Consider the following 17557-nt stretch of genomic DNA (forward strand, 5'->3'; position numbering starts at 1 on the left):
CATCCGAACCGATCCCAGGTCTTGTATCATTCCTCAGCTGCTTCTCACTATTCTTGATTCAGACCGGTGGCTGCCGGGATTGAGTTGCAGGTGTGAGGAAGCAGAGGCGGCAGCGACGGTGCTGCCTGAGCGAAGCAGAGGCAATGGGGTATTTTAGGTTGAAGATGAAGGAAAGGGTAGTATTGTAAATTTAATTCTAATGATTTAATACAAGGGTAAAATAGTCCTTTTACACCAATAACTAACAGCAGACTAACACAGTTAATGTAGAGGAGGTGATCTGAGTATTTTTAAATTTCAGGGGGTGATCTGTGTTTCGACCCATTTTCAGGGGGTGTTTCATAAATTTCCCTAAAATTTATTAACTCCACAAGTACAAAAAAGGATCCATATAATTCAATAACTGTAACAATAAACTCCAATACAATCAAACAACTAAAAAACTCAAAATACAATAAAATAAATACAAATCATCCCAAAAAAAAAAAAAAAAACCGAAACCTAGAGCTTGACTTGATTAGTACACTGCATATCTTTAAGGGACATGGCAGTGGTTGAAATGAGAATAGTCATGGTACAGTTCATCTTGATTTCGATATTCTTCTTGAAGATATTTAACACATTCACTCGCCCATCCAACACTGTATAGCTACTCATCGTCATTTGCCCTGAACTCAGATCGCTCGTCAGGTGTTCAAGTTTAGTTGGTGTCGATGAGTCAGCTTCGATGAAAAGAGAAATGGTGAGGTTCATCTGCATAGTCTTTTTAGCCTTTGCGTTACCTGCCGGATTTTTTGCATTACCGATTTCGGAACCGTAATAGTAGAGAATAGTGGTGGCGGGATTGAATTTAAAAGAAGCGATGTTTGGGTTTTTGACGGACATGTCTGCTGTCATGGTGGCGTTGATGCTGGGATTGGTGGTTGTGGTGGTGGCAGGTAAGTTTGGTGGAGTAGTGGATGGTGTGGTTGCGTTACTGACGGATATGTGATCGAACGAAACTGAATTGAGACTCATAGTTGGATCTTTGACTTTGAAGACGGTGAAGATTAGGATTATAAGGATTATAACCACGATCAGTATCGAAATTGATACACACCCACAGCACTGGATACATCTCTTACGTCGGAGCTTTTTCTTTGAATCGACCGAAACGTCTTCTTCGTCGCCGGTACGTGTTGGGGTGGCGACTGACAAAGGTCTGGCTTGTTCTTCCTCACCCATGGTTGCTGTTGTTGTTGGTTCAAGTTCTTCCTTTTGGGTCTTCTCTGATATAAGCTACTTTAGCTGAAAACTATAACGAAAAGGGGAGAAGAGATTAGGAATAGTTGGGCTGATTAAAGGGTTGGAGCTCTCTCTTCTCCACTTTCTGTTTTTCTGTGGTTTTATGCTTTGCCCTCCATGGATATATATATATAGAGAGAGAGCTTTGTAAGCATCAAAGGAATATTAATGGAGGTTTTTCTAATTTTGGTAAATATTAATGGGTTTTTAGTCAATAGTCTCTTAGGTCTTAAGAAATTTAAAACAAAATTTGATTGTATATTGCGATAGCAGATCTAAGATGACTGGGTATGGGTGTGTGGGGTAGAAGGTTCTTCTCTCGCTTATAAATTTTTTTTTCTTGCTTTCAAGTCTTAATATCACGGCTGTGACTACACGGTATTGACTTGAACTTTCCTTCTTCCTCCTCTATGCCTCTCTTTTTGGCCGTGCTTTTTAATTTTTTTCAATTAACATTTTATTATTATTAGAAGGTTCTATTTCTAAAGCTTTATGCTGTGGCTAATGTATTGGGCTGTGTCAATTTAGGATCGTTAACACTTGACGCGGTCAAGTGTGCATCGTGCGGCTGGGCATCGCCCATGTGTGCACGGTGGGGCCCACTATGTGCACATGGGTGGTGCTCAGCCGCACGATGTGCACTTGACCGCTTCAAGTACTTGACGTGATAATTTTCCGTCAAGTTAGGATCAGAATCAGGAATTAGATTGGAACTTACTCGTTAAGAATCGAAATCAACCCACTCAATAAGTTTTTGGTTTAGTTTTGGATCTAAATTTTGAAACTGATTAATAAATGGGCAGGTCGGTTCTAGGATGTGTCTCCCAATGTTTTCAGAATCGAAAGCAACCCGCTAATAATCTTTTTGAGTATTGTAGTACATATTTTTATTCGTATATTTATGGATGGATATTTGGTTATTTGTATGTTTACGAATAAATATTTAATTATTTATCTATGCTTAAGCACCTAGAATCAATTGAGAGCCGGAACTGTCCCACTCCCACCTATTAAAAAATGGATCTGGATCCTAAGTATAGAGTCATTAATTAGATAAATGAACTGTTTCTAATCTTGGCCCCTTAGAATGGAACCGATTAAGAACTGAGTCGGACCGATTTACACCCTTATATTGGGCTCAATGCTTGCTTTTTTCCTTCATATATATATATTTTTTGGATTAAGAGCTTGTATAATAAGGGGGGGGGGGGGGGGGATAGCCCCCAAGGTGGTTTGAACTCATGACCTCTTATTTGAAGAGTTGGTCTTTTGCGAATTGAACTGACCCCTTGGGGTGTCTTTTCGTTCATATTGCGTTAACAGGCTTGGGTCGTTGCCTCTAATGATTCTATTAAGTGTCCTTTATGCTCAGATGATGAAGAAACTATTATACATGCATTTTTCCATTGTCATTTTGCTTCATGTTGTTGGAGGGCTTTGCCTTTTAGGTTTTGCACGGCAAACCTTCAAGAGGACTTACATTTAAGGAAGTTTTTTTCTAAATTACTTTCTCAAATCTCCAGCCTTCCAAATAAAGATGAGGTAATTGTCGAGTGGGTATGTTTGGCTTGATAAATTTGGAAAACAGGAAATTCTTTTGTGTTTAATCATACTAATTTGTCCCTTATTAGTATTATTCAGGCTTTCCATCATTCGGTTGAGGAGGGTAGGTGGGGTTTTTCCCGGAATAAGGCTAATGTTGTCCTTGCTCATGTTGCTTTGAGCTCCTCTCCTCACCCCCATCCCGCTAATCACTTTAATATTTTTTTGTGATGGTGCTTGGGTATTTAATTCTGCTCATGGTGGCAGGGGAGTCATTATTCGAAACTTCAAAAGATCCTCTGTTGTTGTGAGTGCAAGCATAGTTGGAATCTTTCCACATCTGTGATGGAGGCAGAAGCTGTGAGAGATGGACTATTGTTAGTTCGGAGTATTTAGTTTAAGCATGTTACTGTTTTTTCGGACTGCAAAGCGTTAGTAGCTTTTCTTAATTCCTCTATTGTATCTGTTGATTGGGCGGTAAACTCTATAGTTGATGACATTTTAGCTCTTAAGTGTTTCTTTTTTGCTAGAAGGTTTTTGTATGTTCCTAAAGGGTTGAAAAGGGATGCCCACATCTTTGCTAAGGGGGCTTCCCTTCTTACTCTCTCTTCTGTTTGGTGGATGCATCCACCTCTATTTGTTGTAAACCCTGCCATTCTCTCAAGCAGGAACTTCTCTTCTTCTTTCTTCTTTAGTTAATGAGTTGCCTTCCTTGTAAAAAAAAAAAAAAAAATTTGAATTGGGAAACTCCCTCCTACGCCCTATCACATGTGGCAGTGACCACCCCGCTCTCCCTTAGATTCTTGAACGCACTTGAAAAATTATCAACTCCAGTTCCCCCTAGTGCTTGTAATAAGGGGGGTGGACCCCACTCGGGCAAAGTGTTCGGTCAAAGATAAGGTGGTCATTGCACCTAGGGGTGTCAACCGGTCGGTGTCGGCCGGTCTCAGTCAGACTTAATCGGGCACCACCAGCTTAAGATGTTGCACCGTTCCCGACTGATTATGGAGTCGGGCCTTCAGACGCTGGGCATGGACACGGCACCATTCGATCGATCGATTGCCGGGCCATTATCGGGTGTAAGGAAGGAGATCTGGCAACGCTTTTCCAGGCCATAATTGGGCTTTAAGGATGGAGATGCTAGCGGGGCTTTTCCTGTTCTTTGTGGTCTCCTTAATGTTGATCTGTGAGATGAATAAATTCCAATATTCATCTCATAGATCAACACAAGATTTCCATAGACGGTGAGTTCCAGACATGAAGCTTTTGGTATTTTGTCATTAGAGAAATAGAGTGGAAAAAGAAAGAACAAAAAAAAACAAATCAAACCTTTAACAATAGTCGAGGTTGCACCCTTGAAAGACAGATGAGATCCATGGCAAGAGAGGGGAAGGTTTCAGGAAAGAAACGTGAAATGAGAAATTCTGATTTCTTTGGTTTTAAGCAAAAACCATATGGAAGTCTCGACGATAGGCTCATGAAACGAACTATGCTTCTAGGATTACATTTTGAGGAGCGTGGCTTGAAGATGTTGAAACTGCTATAGCTGATCTTTTCGAAGACTTTCAGAGTTTCGAACCATTCGGTGGAGAAGAAACAAAATAGGGTTTGTGAAGTAATGGGTTAATATTCTAATATTTTGTGCCACTTCAATCGGTAGAAGTCACCATTGATTATATAAATATGTTAGTGAATCATTAATTTGATCAGTCCATTAGCCATTATACTTATATATATATATATATATATATATATATATATATATATATATATATATATATATATATTATATCATACCAACAGAGTATAATTTCTTACATTAAAAAAATCAATTCGATGACAAATCTAAGTTTTGATCAGTCGGCCGGTCTCCCATTCTGCACTAAGAACGATCGATATTTATCGATCGATTTTGAAGCCCGGCATGTTTATAAACGATCGTATCGATCACGATTTTTCATCGATTGATATCGGCCAATTCTACCGGTGTGAGTCTGTAATTGACACCCCTAATTGCACCCCTTATTAGAGGGACTAGAGAACTGGGTTAGGCAAACAACTGGAAGGGACAGAGATCCAACACACTTCCATTAACCCGTGCGGGAGAAAGGACCTAGCAGCTCGACAACAAATTCCATCCTAAATTAAAGGCTTATTGTCAAATTACGTCGTCAACTAGTAGTAAATCACTAACGGCTTAGGGGCTGTGTATAATAACGTTTGGAAAATAGGGGTAATTTTGTAATAGAAACACAGGGGAGATCAATGTAATTAAGTCTTTGTACAGGGAACGTCCGTATAATTTACTCTTTATATTTTTTAATTAGGGTACCCTTTTAATTATCAAACATAGTACTTAGCTTACTGACCCAATAGAAGGGTGTGGAGAGGAGATTCCTCTTTGAAGAAAGTAGGAAACATATGAATTTTATCCTTTCCTGTTACAGCACGGTGTTATACTATCTCGTGCGGCGGCTGCAGAGGTCATGTGCATCATGTGGGACCCGTTGTGCCACATGACCTCTATAACGCAGTACGATGCAATACAACACCTTGCTGTAATAGAAGAGGATAACGATTTGGAAACATATGTAAGACTCAATTAAAGTTGATCCTCCAGCTGATTTTTGCATATTTGAACGGAAAATTACTTGTACACCACATGTAATAGTACCTGTACACCACATGTAATATTACCTGAGTGCTTAGTACGCCAACCTGCGGTGTTAGTTTTCTGTTAGTGGTTGCATGGAAAAGTCTATTTTACCCTCATCCTTAACCTCCAGTAAACCGTAAAAAATAAGGAAAAACCTGCAATTGAAAAATCCAAAACCCAGCCCTCCGTGTTGCACTTCTACTGGCCGTTCCGGTGGTCAGCCGCAGCGCCATCCGACACGGGTGAAGAAACCTCGTAAAGATGGCTTTCACTCACGGACACAGCAACAGGTATCGAAGAAGCATGGGACATGGACCACCTCTGGAAGAGAGAGGGAATCAACTCGGGAAGAAATGACTTCCCCAAAATAGCGAAAAAAAGAAGAAGAACGGGAAACTGAGAAAACAGAGGAGACAAAAGCAAGAAATCGATAAAGCTAGGTACGATCACCTCTGCCCCTTTCTCCTCTGGATTTTCATCTTTTCCTTTTCTTTCTCCTTCTCTGTTACTAGTAATCTGACCATATTACATTACAACTCCTCAAAATTTTCTGCAACTGGCGATAATACCAGATCTAAAAGAGACTCTTGCAGACCCATTAGCCCCAGTCGATTGATCTTGAGTTTTGGAGCATTGAATTACCACCCTAGTGCGATCCAGTGAGACGTTCATACCCAAAAGCTTCCCTTGCTCTGAGATTCGAAATCTTCGAAGAAAACCTGTACCTAAGAAGTTCGCCAGATCTGATTTCAGAGAGCTTTGGTTTAATGAATCAAGGCTGTATCGTTGAGATAACACCTGGACTTCATAGAGTTTTGTATTGCGACTCTGTTCCCAAAATATTAGCTTGTTTGGGCTCGACGTGTGGAAGCTCTTCTGAAAATTCAGTTGCTGCCTTGCCGCCATGACCAGAACATTTCCAGCATAAGTTTGAAGAAGAGAACCCCCTTCCCACCACTCGAGCCACATCTTCGGACCTGCCGGCCTTATGACTGCAAGTGGTTTGGTCTGGTAAATACCGTTGAAATCCTTGCCGGCGGTGGTGGTACAAGTGAAATCGAGACTACCTTGGAGCTCAAGGCTCAAGCATAAGCTTAAAAAGTTCATGGAAGCAGAAGACGGGTAAGGGGTAGGGTTGCAGGGAGAAGGAGGAGGAGGAGGAGGGTAAAAGGGTCACTTTACTATCATGAAAAGTAGTTTGGATATTTGGGATTGTTATAATCCATGACGTCATCACTAAACAGAGACCGACTAAAATGTAGGGGGTGTTCAAGTAAATTTTTGAAAAAATGAGAGAGATTGTGCAATAAAAAATACTACATGGGTTGTACAAGTAATTTTTTTTATTTTCAAATTTCAATGAGAGTATTCTTCTCAAAATCACAAGATAAATCTCAATCATCTGATTTACGATTTTTCTTAATCCATACTATTTGCTCTTACTGAGAGTTGAGAGATTGCACAATAACGTCTAGAATATTGATACACATACATCGACACAGACACCGGATGAATCCCAATACCAAAAAAAAAAAGAATATTTGATATAATAAGAGTGAAATTTGACATAGAAAATGGACATATCATTTACGATAATAATAATTGACATATAAATTTTGAATATCTTAAGGATTCAATTCGTTGGATGGACGAAATATTACTTAAACCAAAAAATAAATTGTGTCATTACTTTGACTTTGGCCATTTGAAATGACTCCAATAGAGACCATTTAACGTTCTTGACTTGCCATATGACTATAAAAGGGAAACCATCTCATCCGATCTAGTTTTTCAGCCCTAATGACTAATTCCAGTCTAAGTTGCTTATATGATTAATTTTCTTCCAATTTATATAGAATACGTGCGCGTAAAACGAACCGTAGAGAGAGAGAGAGACAATAGCCTTCAATTAAATTTTTTTTTAAAAAAAATCTCCAATCAAATAAAGCGAAGATGAATAAACATTATTTCTATCAAAAAAAAAAAAAAAAAAAGAGGATGAATAAACATAATAATTAAAAGGGGATCATAAAAAAAAGGAAAGGAAATCCCCAATCCCTAAAGCTTGACTTCGCTAGTACACTGCATATCTTTGAGAGACATGGTAGAAGAAATGACAACAGTCATGGTACAATTCATCTTGATTTCGATATTCTTCTTGAAGATATTTAACACGTTCACACGCCCATTCAATACAGTATAGCTATTCAAACTCATTTCTCCTGAACTCAGATCGTTCGTCAAGTGCTGAAGTTTACCCGGTGTTGACGAGTCAGCTTCAATATAAAGATTAATCGTAAGGTACATCTGCATAGTCTTTTTAGCCTGAGCATTACCCGCCGGATTATTAGCCTGACCGATCTCGGAACCGTAATAGTAAAGGATAGTGGTGCCGGGATTGAACTTAAAAGAAGCGATGTTTGGGTTCTTGACGGACATGTCCGCCGTCATGGTGGCGTTGATGCTGGGATTGGTGGAAGTGGTGGTGACCGGATTGTTTGGTAAACTGGGTAGCGTAGTGGATGGTGTGGTGGAGTTATTGATGGACAAGTTATCGAAAGTAACTGAATTGAGAGTGATGGTTGGATCTTTGACTTTGAAGACGGTAAAGATGAGGATTATAAAGATTATTCCGACGATCAGAATCGTTGCGGTTAAGCAGCCACAGCACTTGATACATCTCTTACGCTTGATAGTCCCTCTGGATTGGTATGAAGGGTTTTCTTCGTCGCGGGTACGCCTGGTAGGGGTTGGGTATGCGAAAGGTCTGTAATGATCTTCCTCCACCATGATTGTTGTTGTTGCTTCTTGCTTCAAGTTCTTCCTAGCTTTTGGGTGACTTCTGTATATAGCTGAAAACTGTAATAATAGTGGAAGGGGAGAAGAGATCAGGATTCAGGAATACTGAAGCTCTCTTCGTTCTCCACTTCTGTTTTTCTGTTGTTTGCTTTGGTCTCCATGGGTATATATATATATATATATAGTTATATACATAGGGAGAGAAAGAGAAATTTAAATTAAATGTGATTGTGTATGGATCCATTGTGAATTTGTTATGACAGAAATAAGGGACTTTGTATGTGGATTAGAAGGTTCTACTCTTTAAAAAAAAATAAAAATTGTTTGGCCTTTAGTCTAAATATCACGGCATTGACAACACGGTGTTGACTCCCAAGTTCCCAACTTTCTTTCCTCCTCCCTCTCTTTGGGCCGCGCTTTTAATTTTTATTTGTCACTATTAGTCTATTATTATTAGAAGGTTCTATTTCTAAAGTTATTATTTTAATCAAATGGAACATGACATATTTACTTGACTACTTAAGTGTAGGGGTGTAAATGAATAGTCGAAATCCGTTTCCGTATTCGTTTAACATTATTCGAATCCGTTCGAAAGCTAAACGGATGCGGATGCGGATACGGATAGACTATAGCTATCCGAAAAGCTATATTTACATGTAAACGGATAAAATATTCTATCCATATCCATGTCCGTATCAGTTTGGCACTATCCGAATCCATCTGAAAGCTAATCGGATGCAAATGCAGATATAGCACTATCCGAGCCGAATCCGCTCCGTTTACACCCCTAATTGAGTGGTCCAATTCGGATCCTCTATTGCCACCTACCTGTGCGGTTGGCGTGCAACCTCATATAGGCAGAGACACAATGACCACCATACCCACTGCCTGAGCACTCTACCTCTGTGAAGCCGCACGTCAACCGCATGGGCAGGTAACAGCAGAGGATCTCGATCCTGAGTGATCTCTGTAAATTGAATTATGTCAATTTAGGATCAGAATTGGGAATCAGACCCGAACCAACTTGCTAAATTATTTGTCTAATTTTTTATATAAATTTTGAAATCGATTAGTAAATGAGACAGGTCGGTTTTAGGATGGGTCTCTCAATGGTTTCAGGACCGAAGGAATATATATTCATATATTTGGTGTTGTGATTTGGATTTTGGAATTTTGGATATATTGGTAATTGATATGTTTAGAATGGAGATTTTCTTTTTAGTATTGTAGTTTATATTTTTATTTGTATGTTTATGAATGGATATTTGGTATTATTTATATGCATATGAATAAATATTTAGTTATTTATATGCATAACGTTGTAATTGTTTCTACAAACAATTAAGAACTGAAACTGTCCCACCATTTAAAAATGGTTTTCGATCTCAAAGTATGGAATCAATTAGATGAATGAGCTGGTTCTAACCCTGGCCCCTTAGAATTGGAACTGGTTAAGAGCTGAACCAGACTGATTTACACCCTTATATTGGGCGTCAATGCTTGCTTTTCGTTCATATTGTGTTAAAAGGGTTTCCTACCCAAAAAAAAAAAGTCTTTAAGGGCTTGGGTCTTTGCCTCCTGCACTTGGTGTTTTTCTTGTGGGTTCCATGCCTTAAAAATTTGGATTACCTCACAAACTTCTTAGGGCAGCTCCCTCCTACGCTCTTATCACATGTAGCAGCGAAATTACCACCCTGTCTCCCCTAGATTATTGTGCACACTTCCATTAGTTCGGCGCTGGCAAATCGACCATGTAGCTTCACAGCAAACCCCTTCCCTTCCCCTACCTTTTTTTGGGGGGAGGGGGGTGGGGTTCAATTATCAAACGCAAAGTACTTAGTTTTCTACCCAATAGAAGGGTGTGGAGAATTGTTTTTTTTTTTTTTTTTTTGAAGAACTAGGTGGAATCAGCCAATTTTGATTAGAATCTATCGATCTCAAACTCGATTCCTACTCATTTGGAACGGCTGATCTCTATGTTGATTTTCTAGGGTTCAAGTTGATTCTAACAGATTCCCGTAGATTTAATTGAATTTATTTCAGAATCGACTGAGGCTGATCTAGTTATACTTAAAGACATGAAAGTGAAATATGGAAAATTTTTCAAATTTCAATGGAAGTTGATGTTATCCAAATTCACAAGATAAATTTGAATCATTTATTTTAATTTATTTTTAAGAATTGAGAGAGTGTACAATAGCGTCTAGGGTACTGGTCCACAAGCATAGACATACACCAAATCAATCCTAAAATAAAATAAAAAAAATATTTGATTGAATTAAAGTCTGAAATTTGACAAATGACTTACTTACATCATAATCTCTTTATGTAACGGTTGAAATGGATATATCATATATATCCATCTACTAAAATAGATAGCTTATGTGATTTGGAAAAATTTACAGATTTTTTATAATACCTTTAGAATCCAATTCGTTGGATGGACGAAATATTCCTCTAATTTTCTGACTTTAGCTGACCGTTATAAGCTTTGTAAAAGTGAACACAAAATGCTGTCTTTACTTGACTTTGGCCATTTCAAATGACTATCACAGAGAGACCTTTTAACTTTCATGATCTGCCACGTGGCAATAAAAAAGAAAAAATATTAAAGTCCTACGCGTCAGAAAGACTTAGGACCCATCACCCATCCCATCTGGTATAGTTTTTCCATCCTAATGACTAATTCCAAGCTGAGTTGCATTTTATTTGATTAATTTGCTTTGCTTTGCTTTGCTTCAACTTATATAGAAGACGCGTAAGAACTGTCTCTCTCTGCCCTTCTCTCTCTGAGTGATGGCCAATGGAGAATTACTGAATTAGACTTTTAGAATAAAGTACCATAAATCCAAGTTATATCTGAGACCGGGTCAAGTGGTTCTACAGTGGATTCCATGTGATTAGTTCCGAAGGAAATTGAATGGTACTTGTAAAAGAACATGATTTGCGCTCGTTATTTATTCAGTCCTGCAAAAAATTCCAAGGTATTCAATTGGAGATTGGTCTGATATATCCCAATTAGACAGTTTTCGGGTTGTACCACCAGGAAACTTCTAATTAGAGAACTAAGTTATTTGTTTTGGAGAAAAGAGAGATTATATTAATAGAATATCAATTACAATTTACAAGGTATTTAAATTTTGAAGAATTTTTTTTCCATTGACATTATCCCATATAAGAGCGGAAAGAATTTCTGAGAGGTTATCGATTCTCAGATGGGTATCCTAGCAAGAATGGTGCAAAATGATATCTAAGCCATTAAATCCTCTCTACCACATCTCTTTGCCGTCACCACAACATATCTCTCTTTTTCTTCATTGGAGCTAACAACAACAACAACAAACTCAGTCTTATCTTAACTTAATGAGGTCGGCTACATGGATCCAAATATAAGAAAAGAAAATTGAGTTCTAGCCACACAAAAAAAATTATGAAAGAGAAGAGAAACGGGAAAAACGAAGTAGTGTAGGGCTTTATTTGGCTTGGGGGGTTGCACGAAGGGGAGTGGGACGGGGGTTGCGGAATGGTGTAGAGATACGAGGTGGGTCCGGATCAGGATCCACCATGAGGTGTGGGACAACATCTACTGTGTAGGGCCCACACCCTATGGAGGGTCAAGATTTCAACCCCCCCCCCCCGCGTCCCCATGTGGGGACTTGATCCAAACTCATAAGAGACGGGGTGACAAGGGCTCACGATTGGGTGGTTGCAGGGCTGATGGAAGGTTGGCTGTGGGAGGATAGTGGTAGTAAGGATGTCAAAATGGAACCGAAACATAATATCGGAATCGGAACCGGCCGTTTACGATCGAACCGAACCGCACCGCAGAAAAAGATCCAGTTTTGATTTTATAGATTCTCTTCCCGGTTTGATTTTTATTTTCACCGCAAAATCAAGGTTCTAAACCGAATAAGAAACCGGGAAAACCGAATAGAAACTGATACCTCTTACTTTAATACTAACCCATGCATCAATTGGATTAATTAATAACATATAATTAATTTAATAAATATAATTATTGCATCAACATGAAACATAAAATAAGTAAAATGCCATGGGTTAACTATATATTATATTTGTTCAAGTATAAATTGAAGATTACGGATGATGTTAAAATGGATTAACAAAATCCTACTTTTTAATAGAAGAAATCATTTGTTCATCATGTGAGAGTGGAGAGGAAAACAAAAAAAGAAAAAACAAAGAATAAGAAAGGAAAAAGACGGGTGAAGATGGAAAGTTTTTTTATTTTTATCACATAGGCATAGGAAATATGATGAATGAGGAAGATCGGGAGAGAATAGGGAAACCCTTGAAAACCAAGGTTGTCTTCTTTACTGTTTTTCAAAACGACACTACACAAATCGCATGTAAACCGGTTGTGAATCGGATAACAAAAACCGAATAGAAACCAATAAAACTGGACCGTATGGAAAAAATTCTGATTTTGGCTGATTATTATCCGGTTTGATTTTGATTTCACCTTATCAAAATGTAAACTGCACCGCAACCGAACCGAATAACTAGAACCGCACCGTTTGACACCCTTAAATAGTTAAGTGGTAGGGAAGAGATGTGAATGACGAAGTGTGCGCTGTAGTGGCAATGGATTGGGGGTAATATAGCGACATTGGATCAAACGACTGATATGCTTCCCACCCCATCCAATGGTAAGTAATGTGCTCAGGTAAACTTGCTAGCCAAATTCATAATTTCAATGGCAAATACATTCTCAAAACTAGATTTAAAAGATTATGTTGTTTTCTATATTACTGATTGTAATCTTGGCAGCCATTTTTCATTAGAGTTTCTTCGTTTTCTATATAAATATTGGGGAGCTGTTCTCTGTGCCGCAACGCAGGCTATGTCCAGGCACATGGGGATGGGAGCAATGACCACCCCTCCCCCTTGCACAAGCTGCCCATATACCTGGACGCAGCCTGCACTGCGGCACAGAGAACATTCTCCCATAAATATTGTCAAAATAATCTTTCAAAAAGATTATTGGACAAAGTTTTCCTTCATTGCATGGAGAGAATTCAGCTATCATGCCAAGGCCCTAAACATCTCCTAATTAATGAATAGTCGAACATACCTCCACATTATTGCATGAAACCTTTTTCAACTCATCCGAAAGCCACAATCTATGGAATATTCCCCTTCACCGTGACTTAATGATATATTAATTTATGTGTCTATTCCTTTGACTCAAATTCAATTTTTTTTTTCCTTAACATTTATACATAGCCTCAAAGAAAACTGAGTCCAACATTATTTATCAAATCCTTTTTCAAAGAACAATCATATAAGGGAGAATTTGTCAACAGACTCTGTGCCAAGCATCAAAATGGTCAAGAGATCATCAAGGTTTTTTTTTCATTTTTAATGAAAAAAGAAAAAAAGAAAAAAAAAAGGTCATGATTCAAGAAGGTTCAAAGAAACTTACAAGTTACAGTTTACAAACACTCTCTCAACAAAATTAATTGGTATTGCGGAAGAAAAAGTCAGAAAATAATTGAAATTGTGAACCTTTGCATCATTGATACATTCTTCATCCAATACATGATTCGAAATCTCGGATTTGATTGGCCGATTTTGGTCAGATCTGTTTGGTATCAGCCGAGATTGATCTCGAGATCGATCTGATTCACATGTACGCACAAGGGTAAAAGGTTTTTAAAAAAAAAAAAAAAAAACAAATTTTTTTTATAATGAAAATGCAGGGGCAAATGCATTATATTTGGTCCGGTTCTGAGCAATACCAATCCAGTGCATTTTTCCTTCTTTTTTTTTTTTGGGTAGAACATTTTTCCTTGTTTTAGTAAGTAAAATTGTAGAAAACCTATGAAACTTACCTTTTATGGTATGTACAAGACTTTTGGACAAAAACTCCATAAAACACATATTTGTGAAAATCTCGCTTGTGACGGCCTGCACTGCTTTGTAATATACTGATTCCGGGCCGATTGAAACCGATCCAGGACAGATCCGGTTTCGATTCTCAGATTTTAAACCCTTAATTGGGCTAGCATCCTTAAGTTCAGTGGGCTGGCTGGACCCAAGATGCTTTTTGAGGCCCAAACATAATTTCGGTCGATGCATGGCTTGGAAAGTTTTAGTGAACATGGGCCATGTCTGCCTCAAGCCCAACCTTCTCATAATGGGCTTGGACTATGCATAGCTAGACCTGGAGTGATGGATTTTCAGAGCCCAATCGTCACAGGAGATTGATTCATCTTTGATATCCGTTCGTCAGTTGTGTAGGTTGATTTCTAGAGGGAATTCTTTTGGACCTGTGAAGTTTGGGAAGCCCAAAGCCCAGAGATTAAAGTGCTTCTATAAATTTATGAAAATGAGATGAAAGGGGGTTGAGAGTTGGTGTGTCAACAGTTGGGCCCGGTTTAAGCCGGGCCAAATCAGTCCAACCAATTTAAGGCCTCGCACTATTTTTACCCGTTTGGATAACTGGACCTTGTAAACCAGGGCATGAACACGTTTTTTATTTGTTGGTATATCAACGGTCCATAATTGGGCTCAAGGTATTCAGTCAGTCCCAGCTGAAGGATCGTCAGGCCAACGGGAATTCTCAATTATTATTTTATCCGTGTTTGAACCAGACACGTTTAATAATCAAGACGACCGATCTTGAACTGTAACTGATGGGTTCAGATCGGGCCTACCGGTGCCGGCAACTTTTAACACCCCGAGTTGAGACTTGAGACGAGGAATCACGGGACGAGTATCCATGGAGAGGGCTAAGGATGAATCACGGGAGAATATATAGACATTAAAACTGTGAAGCTGACTTTGTCGTGGAGTGTGAGTTCAAGTTTGTCAGCCTAAAGCCCTCCAAGAACGACAAAAAAAATTCCTCAGAAAAGAAATCCACTTGGCATATTAATTCGAATAGAAATAATCAAAGAGCCCAAAACAAAGATGAAGATGAGGATTGAGCAGTTGAGATATTCATTATATTACAGTGATGGGATTTACTCGTAAAGTCTTAGCTTTGATTACACAATCGAACAAATCCACCCTCAACCAGGTAGTCATTTTCGTGATTCAAATCTATGAAGTGTTGTTTGACTATGATACAAAGTGTTAGATATTTGATCGATATGTCAAAAGTTCTAGAGCTGATGGAACGCGTTAAATTAAGCCCTTTAACATATCACACACTAGATTGGTCCACTTTAATACCCATACACTAGAACTGGGTCCGCATTAGCCATATAACAACAATTTACTATTTTCTTCTTCACGAGCAAGCAACAATGCAACATTCTACTTTTTTTAATTTACCTAAATATCTTATCCTTCCTACCATACTAAAGTCATAAAAACGAAGCACCAATGTATCCCTCAGCTTTGTGTCTTTCCACTCTTTACTGTAAGTCCTCTCCCTACTCAATTCACTACTCCATGGAAGAACAATCATCACCTTCTTCACCATCAACAACCCCATCACCACCATCGTCTCCTCCTCCTCCGCTGCCAACGGCGGCAAAGCATTTCAAAACCTTTACAATAACAGCTTCTTCCATCTCCTACACCAAGTCCACCACCACCACAGCCACTACAGCCAATTTTCTGTTCAAAACATGTACACCCTCTTCACCTTCTTACATCCTCCGTGACATCTCTTTCACTGCCAACCCTTCGCAGATCCTCGCCATTGTCGGCCCAAGTGGAGCTGGAAAATCCACTCTGCTTGACATACTCGCAGCACGTACTTCACCCACCCATGGATCTCTTCTCCTCAATTCCTCTCCTCTGAACCCATCCACCTTTCGCAAGCTCTCCGCTTATGTTCCTCAGCACGACGCATGCCTTCCATTGCTCACAGTCTCCGAGACCTTTGCCTTTGCTGCTCGCCTTCTTATCCCCAGTTCATCCCAAATTGCTTCGATTGTGAGCTCTCTGCTTTCGGAACTCCGTCTATCTCACCTCGCACACACCCGCCTCGCCCATGGCCTTTCCGGAGGCGAGCGCCGCCGTGTCTCCATTGGACTTAGCCTCCTTCATGACCCTGCTGTGTTACTTCTCGATGAGCCCACATCAGGGCTTGACAGTTCCTCTGCTTTCAACGTAATGCAGACTCTCCGATCGATCACGATTTCGCGTTGCCGGACTGTTGTACTCTCCATACATCAGCCCAGCTTCAAGATCCTTTCGACAATTGACTGCATTTTATTGTTATCTAAAGGAACAGTTGTTCACCATGGAACCCTTTCTTCCCTTCAGTGCTTCTTGCTCTCCAATGGGTTCACAGTCCCTCCGCAGCTTAACGCTTTAGAGTACGCAATGGAGACACTCAGTCAGCTACATGAGAATAAGCCCATCTCGCCATCAGAAATTATTCCTCCATCTCTTCAAAATTCTTCAGTTTCAGATAATGGCAGAGGAGAGATCAGATATAAGAGCTCCAGAGTCCGTGAGATCTTCACCCTGTACAACAGATTTTGGAAGATTATTTACAGAACTAGGCAGCTTCTTTTGACAAACACATTAGAAGCACTTGGAGTGGGTCTTATATTGGGAACTATTTACATTCATATGGGATTCGATAAGCAGGGAATAGAGAAGAGATTGGGGCTTTTTGCCTTCACACTCACCTTCCTCCTCTCATCCACCACTGAAACTCTACCTATCTTCATTAACGAGAGGCCAATCCTCTTGAGAGAGACCTCAAGTGGCGTTTACAGGCTCTCATCCCATCTGATTGCGAACACACTCGTGTTCTTACCTTACTTGTTAGCTATCGCTATAGTATACTCTGTTTCTGTCTATTTCATAGTGGGCCTCTGTGCTACTTGGCAAGCTTTCGTCTACTTTGTACTGGTTATATGGATTGTCTTTCTAATGGGGAATTCGTTTGTCCTCTTCTTGAGCTCTCTTGCTCCAAATTACATTGCAGGGACATCACTGGTAACAGTATTTCTGGGTGCTTTCTTCCTCTTCTCCGGCTACTTCATCTCGAAAGATAGATTACCCAAGTATTGGCTTGTGATGCACTATTTCTCCATGTACAAGTATGCCCTGGATGCGCTACTCATCAACGAGTACTCGTGCCTTGTTTCAAGGTGTTTGATATGGTACGAAGAGAACAAGACATGCATGGTAACAGGGCGTGATGTACTGGAGACGAGAGGATTACATGAGAAGCAGAAGTGGACTAACATTTACATTCTGATTGGGTTCTTCGTTTTCTATCGCGTTCTTTGTTTGCTGGTTTTGATCAGAAGGGCATCGAGGTCGAAGAAATAACGTGTATGG

At 39.4% G+C, this 17557-nt stretch overlaps 3 protein-coding genes across 3 annotated transcripts; 1 reads left to right on the forward strand and 2 right to left on the reverse strand.

The window, feature by feature from the left end:
• Nucleotides 1-501: 501 nt before the first annotated feature.
• On the reverse strand, nt 502-1224 carry LOC122666057 (late embryogenesis abundant protein At1g64065-like). The gene has a single exon (XM_043862167.1). It carries the CDS (start codon nt 1222-1224, stop codon nt 502-504), a length of 723 nt encoding a protein of 240 aa, XP_043718102.1.
• A 6316-nt stretch (nt 1225-7540) lies between these two features.
• Nucleotides 7541-7933, reverse strand: LOC122666058. Its single transcript, XM_043862169.1, has one exon. It carries the CDS (start codon nt 7931-7933, stop codon nt 7541-7543), a length of 393 nt encoding a protein of 130 aa, XP_043718104.1.
• Nucleotides 7934-15603: 7670 nt separating this feature from the next.
• Nucleotides 15604-17557, forward strand: LOC122664760 (ABC transporter G family member 8). Its single transcript, XM_043860731.1, has one exon. It carries the CDS (start codon nt 15635-15637, stop codon nt 17546-17548), a length of 1914 nt encoding a protein of 637 aa, XP_043716666.1. The 5' UTR covers nt 15604-15634; the 3' UTR covers nt 17549-17557.

Source organism: Telopea speciosissima, chromosome 6, assembly GCF_018873765.1.
Source record: "Telopea speciosissima isolate NSW1024214 ecotype Mountain lineage chromosome 6, Tspe_v1, whole genome shotgun sequence".
NCBI classification, from domain to species: Eukaryota; Viridiplantae; Streptophyta; class Magnoliopsida; order Proteales; family Proteaceae; genus Telopea; species Telopea speciosissima.

Excerpts from the sequence above, each read along its gene's own strand:
- LOC122666057 (XM_043862167.1), bottom strand. The coding sequence starts at position 1,224 with ATGGGTGAGGAAGAACAAGCCAGACCTTTGTCAGTCGCCACCCCAACA.
- LOC122666058 (XM_043862169.1), bottom strand. The coding sequence starts at position 7,933 with ATGACGGCGGACATGTCCGTCAAGAACCCAAACATCGCTTCTTTTAAG.
- LOC122664760 (XM_043860731.1), top strand. The coding sequence starts at position 15,635 with ATGTATCCCTCAGCTTTGTGTCTTTCCACTCTTTACTGTAAGTCCTCT.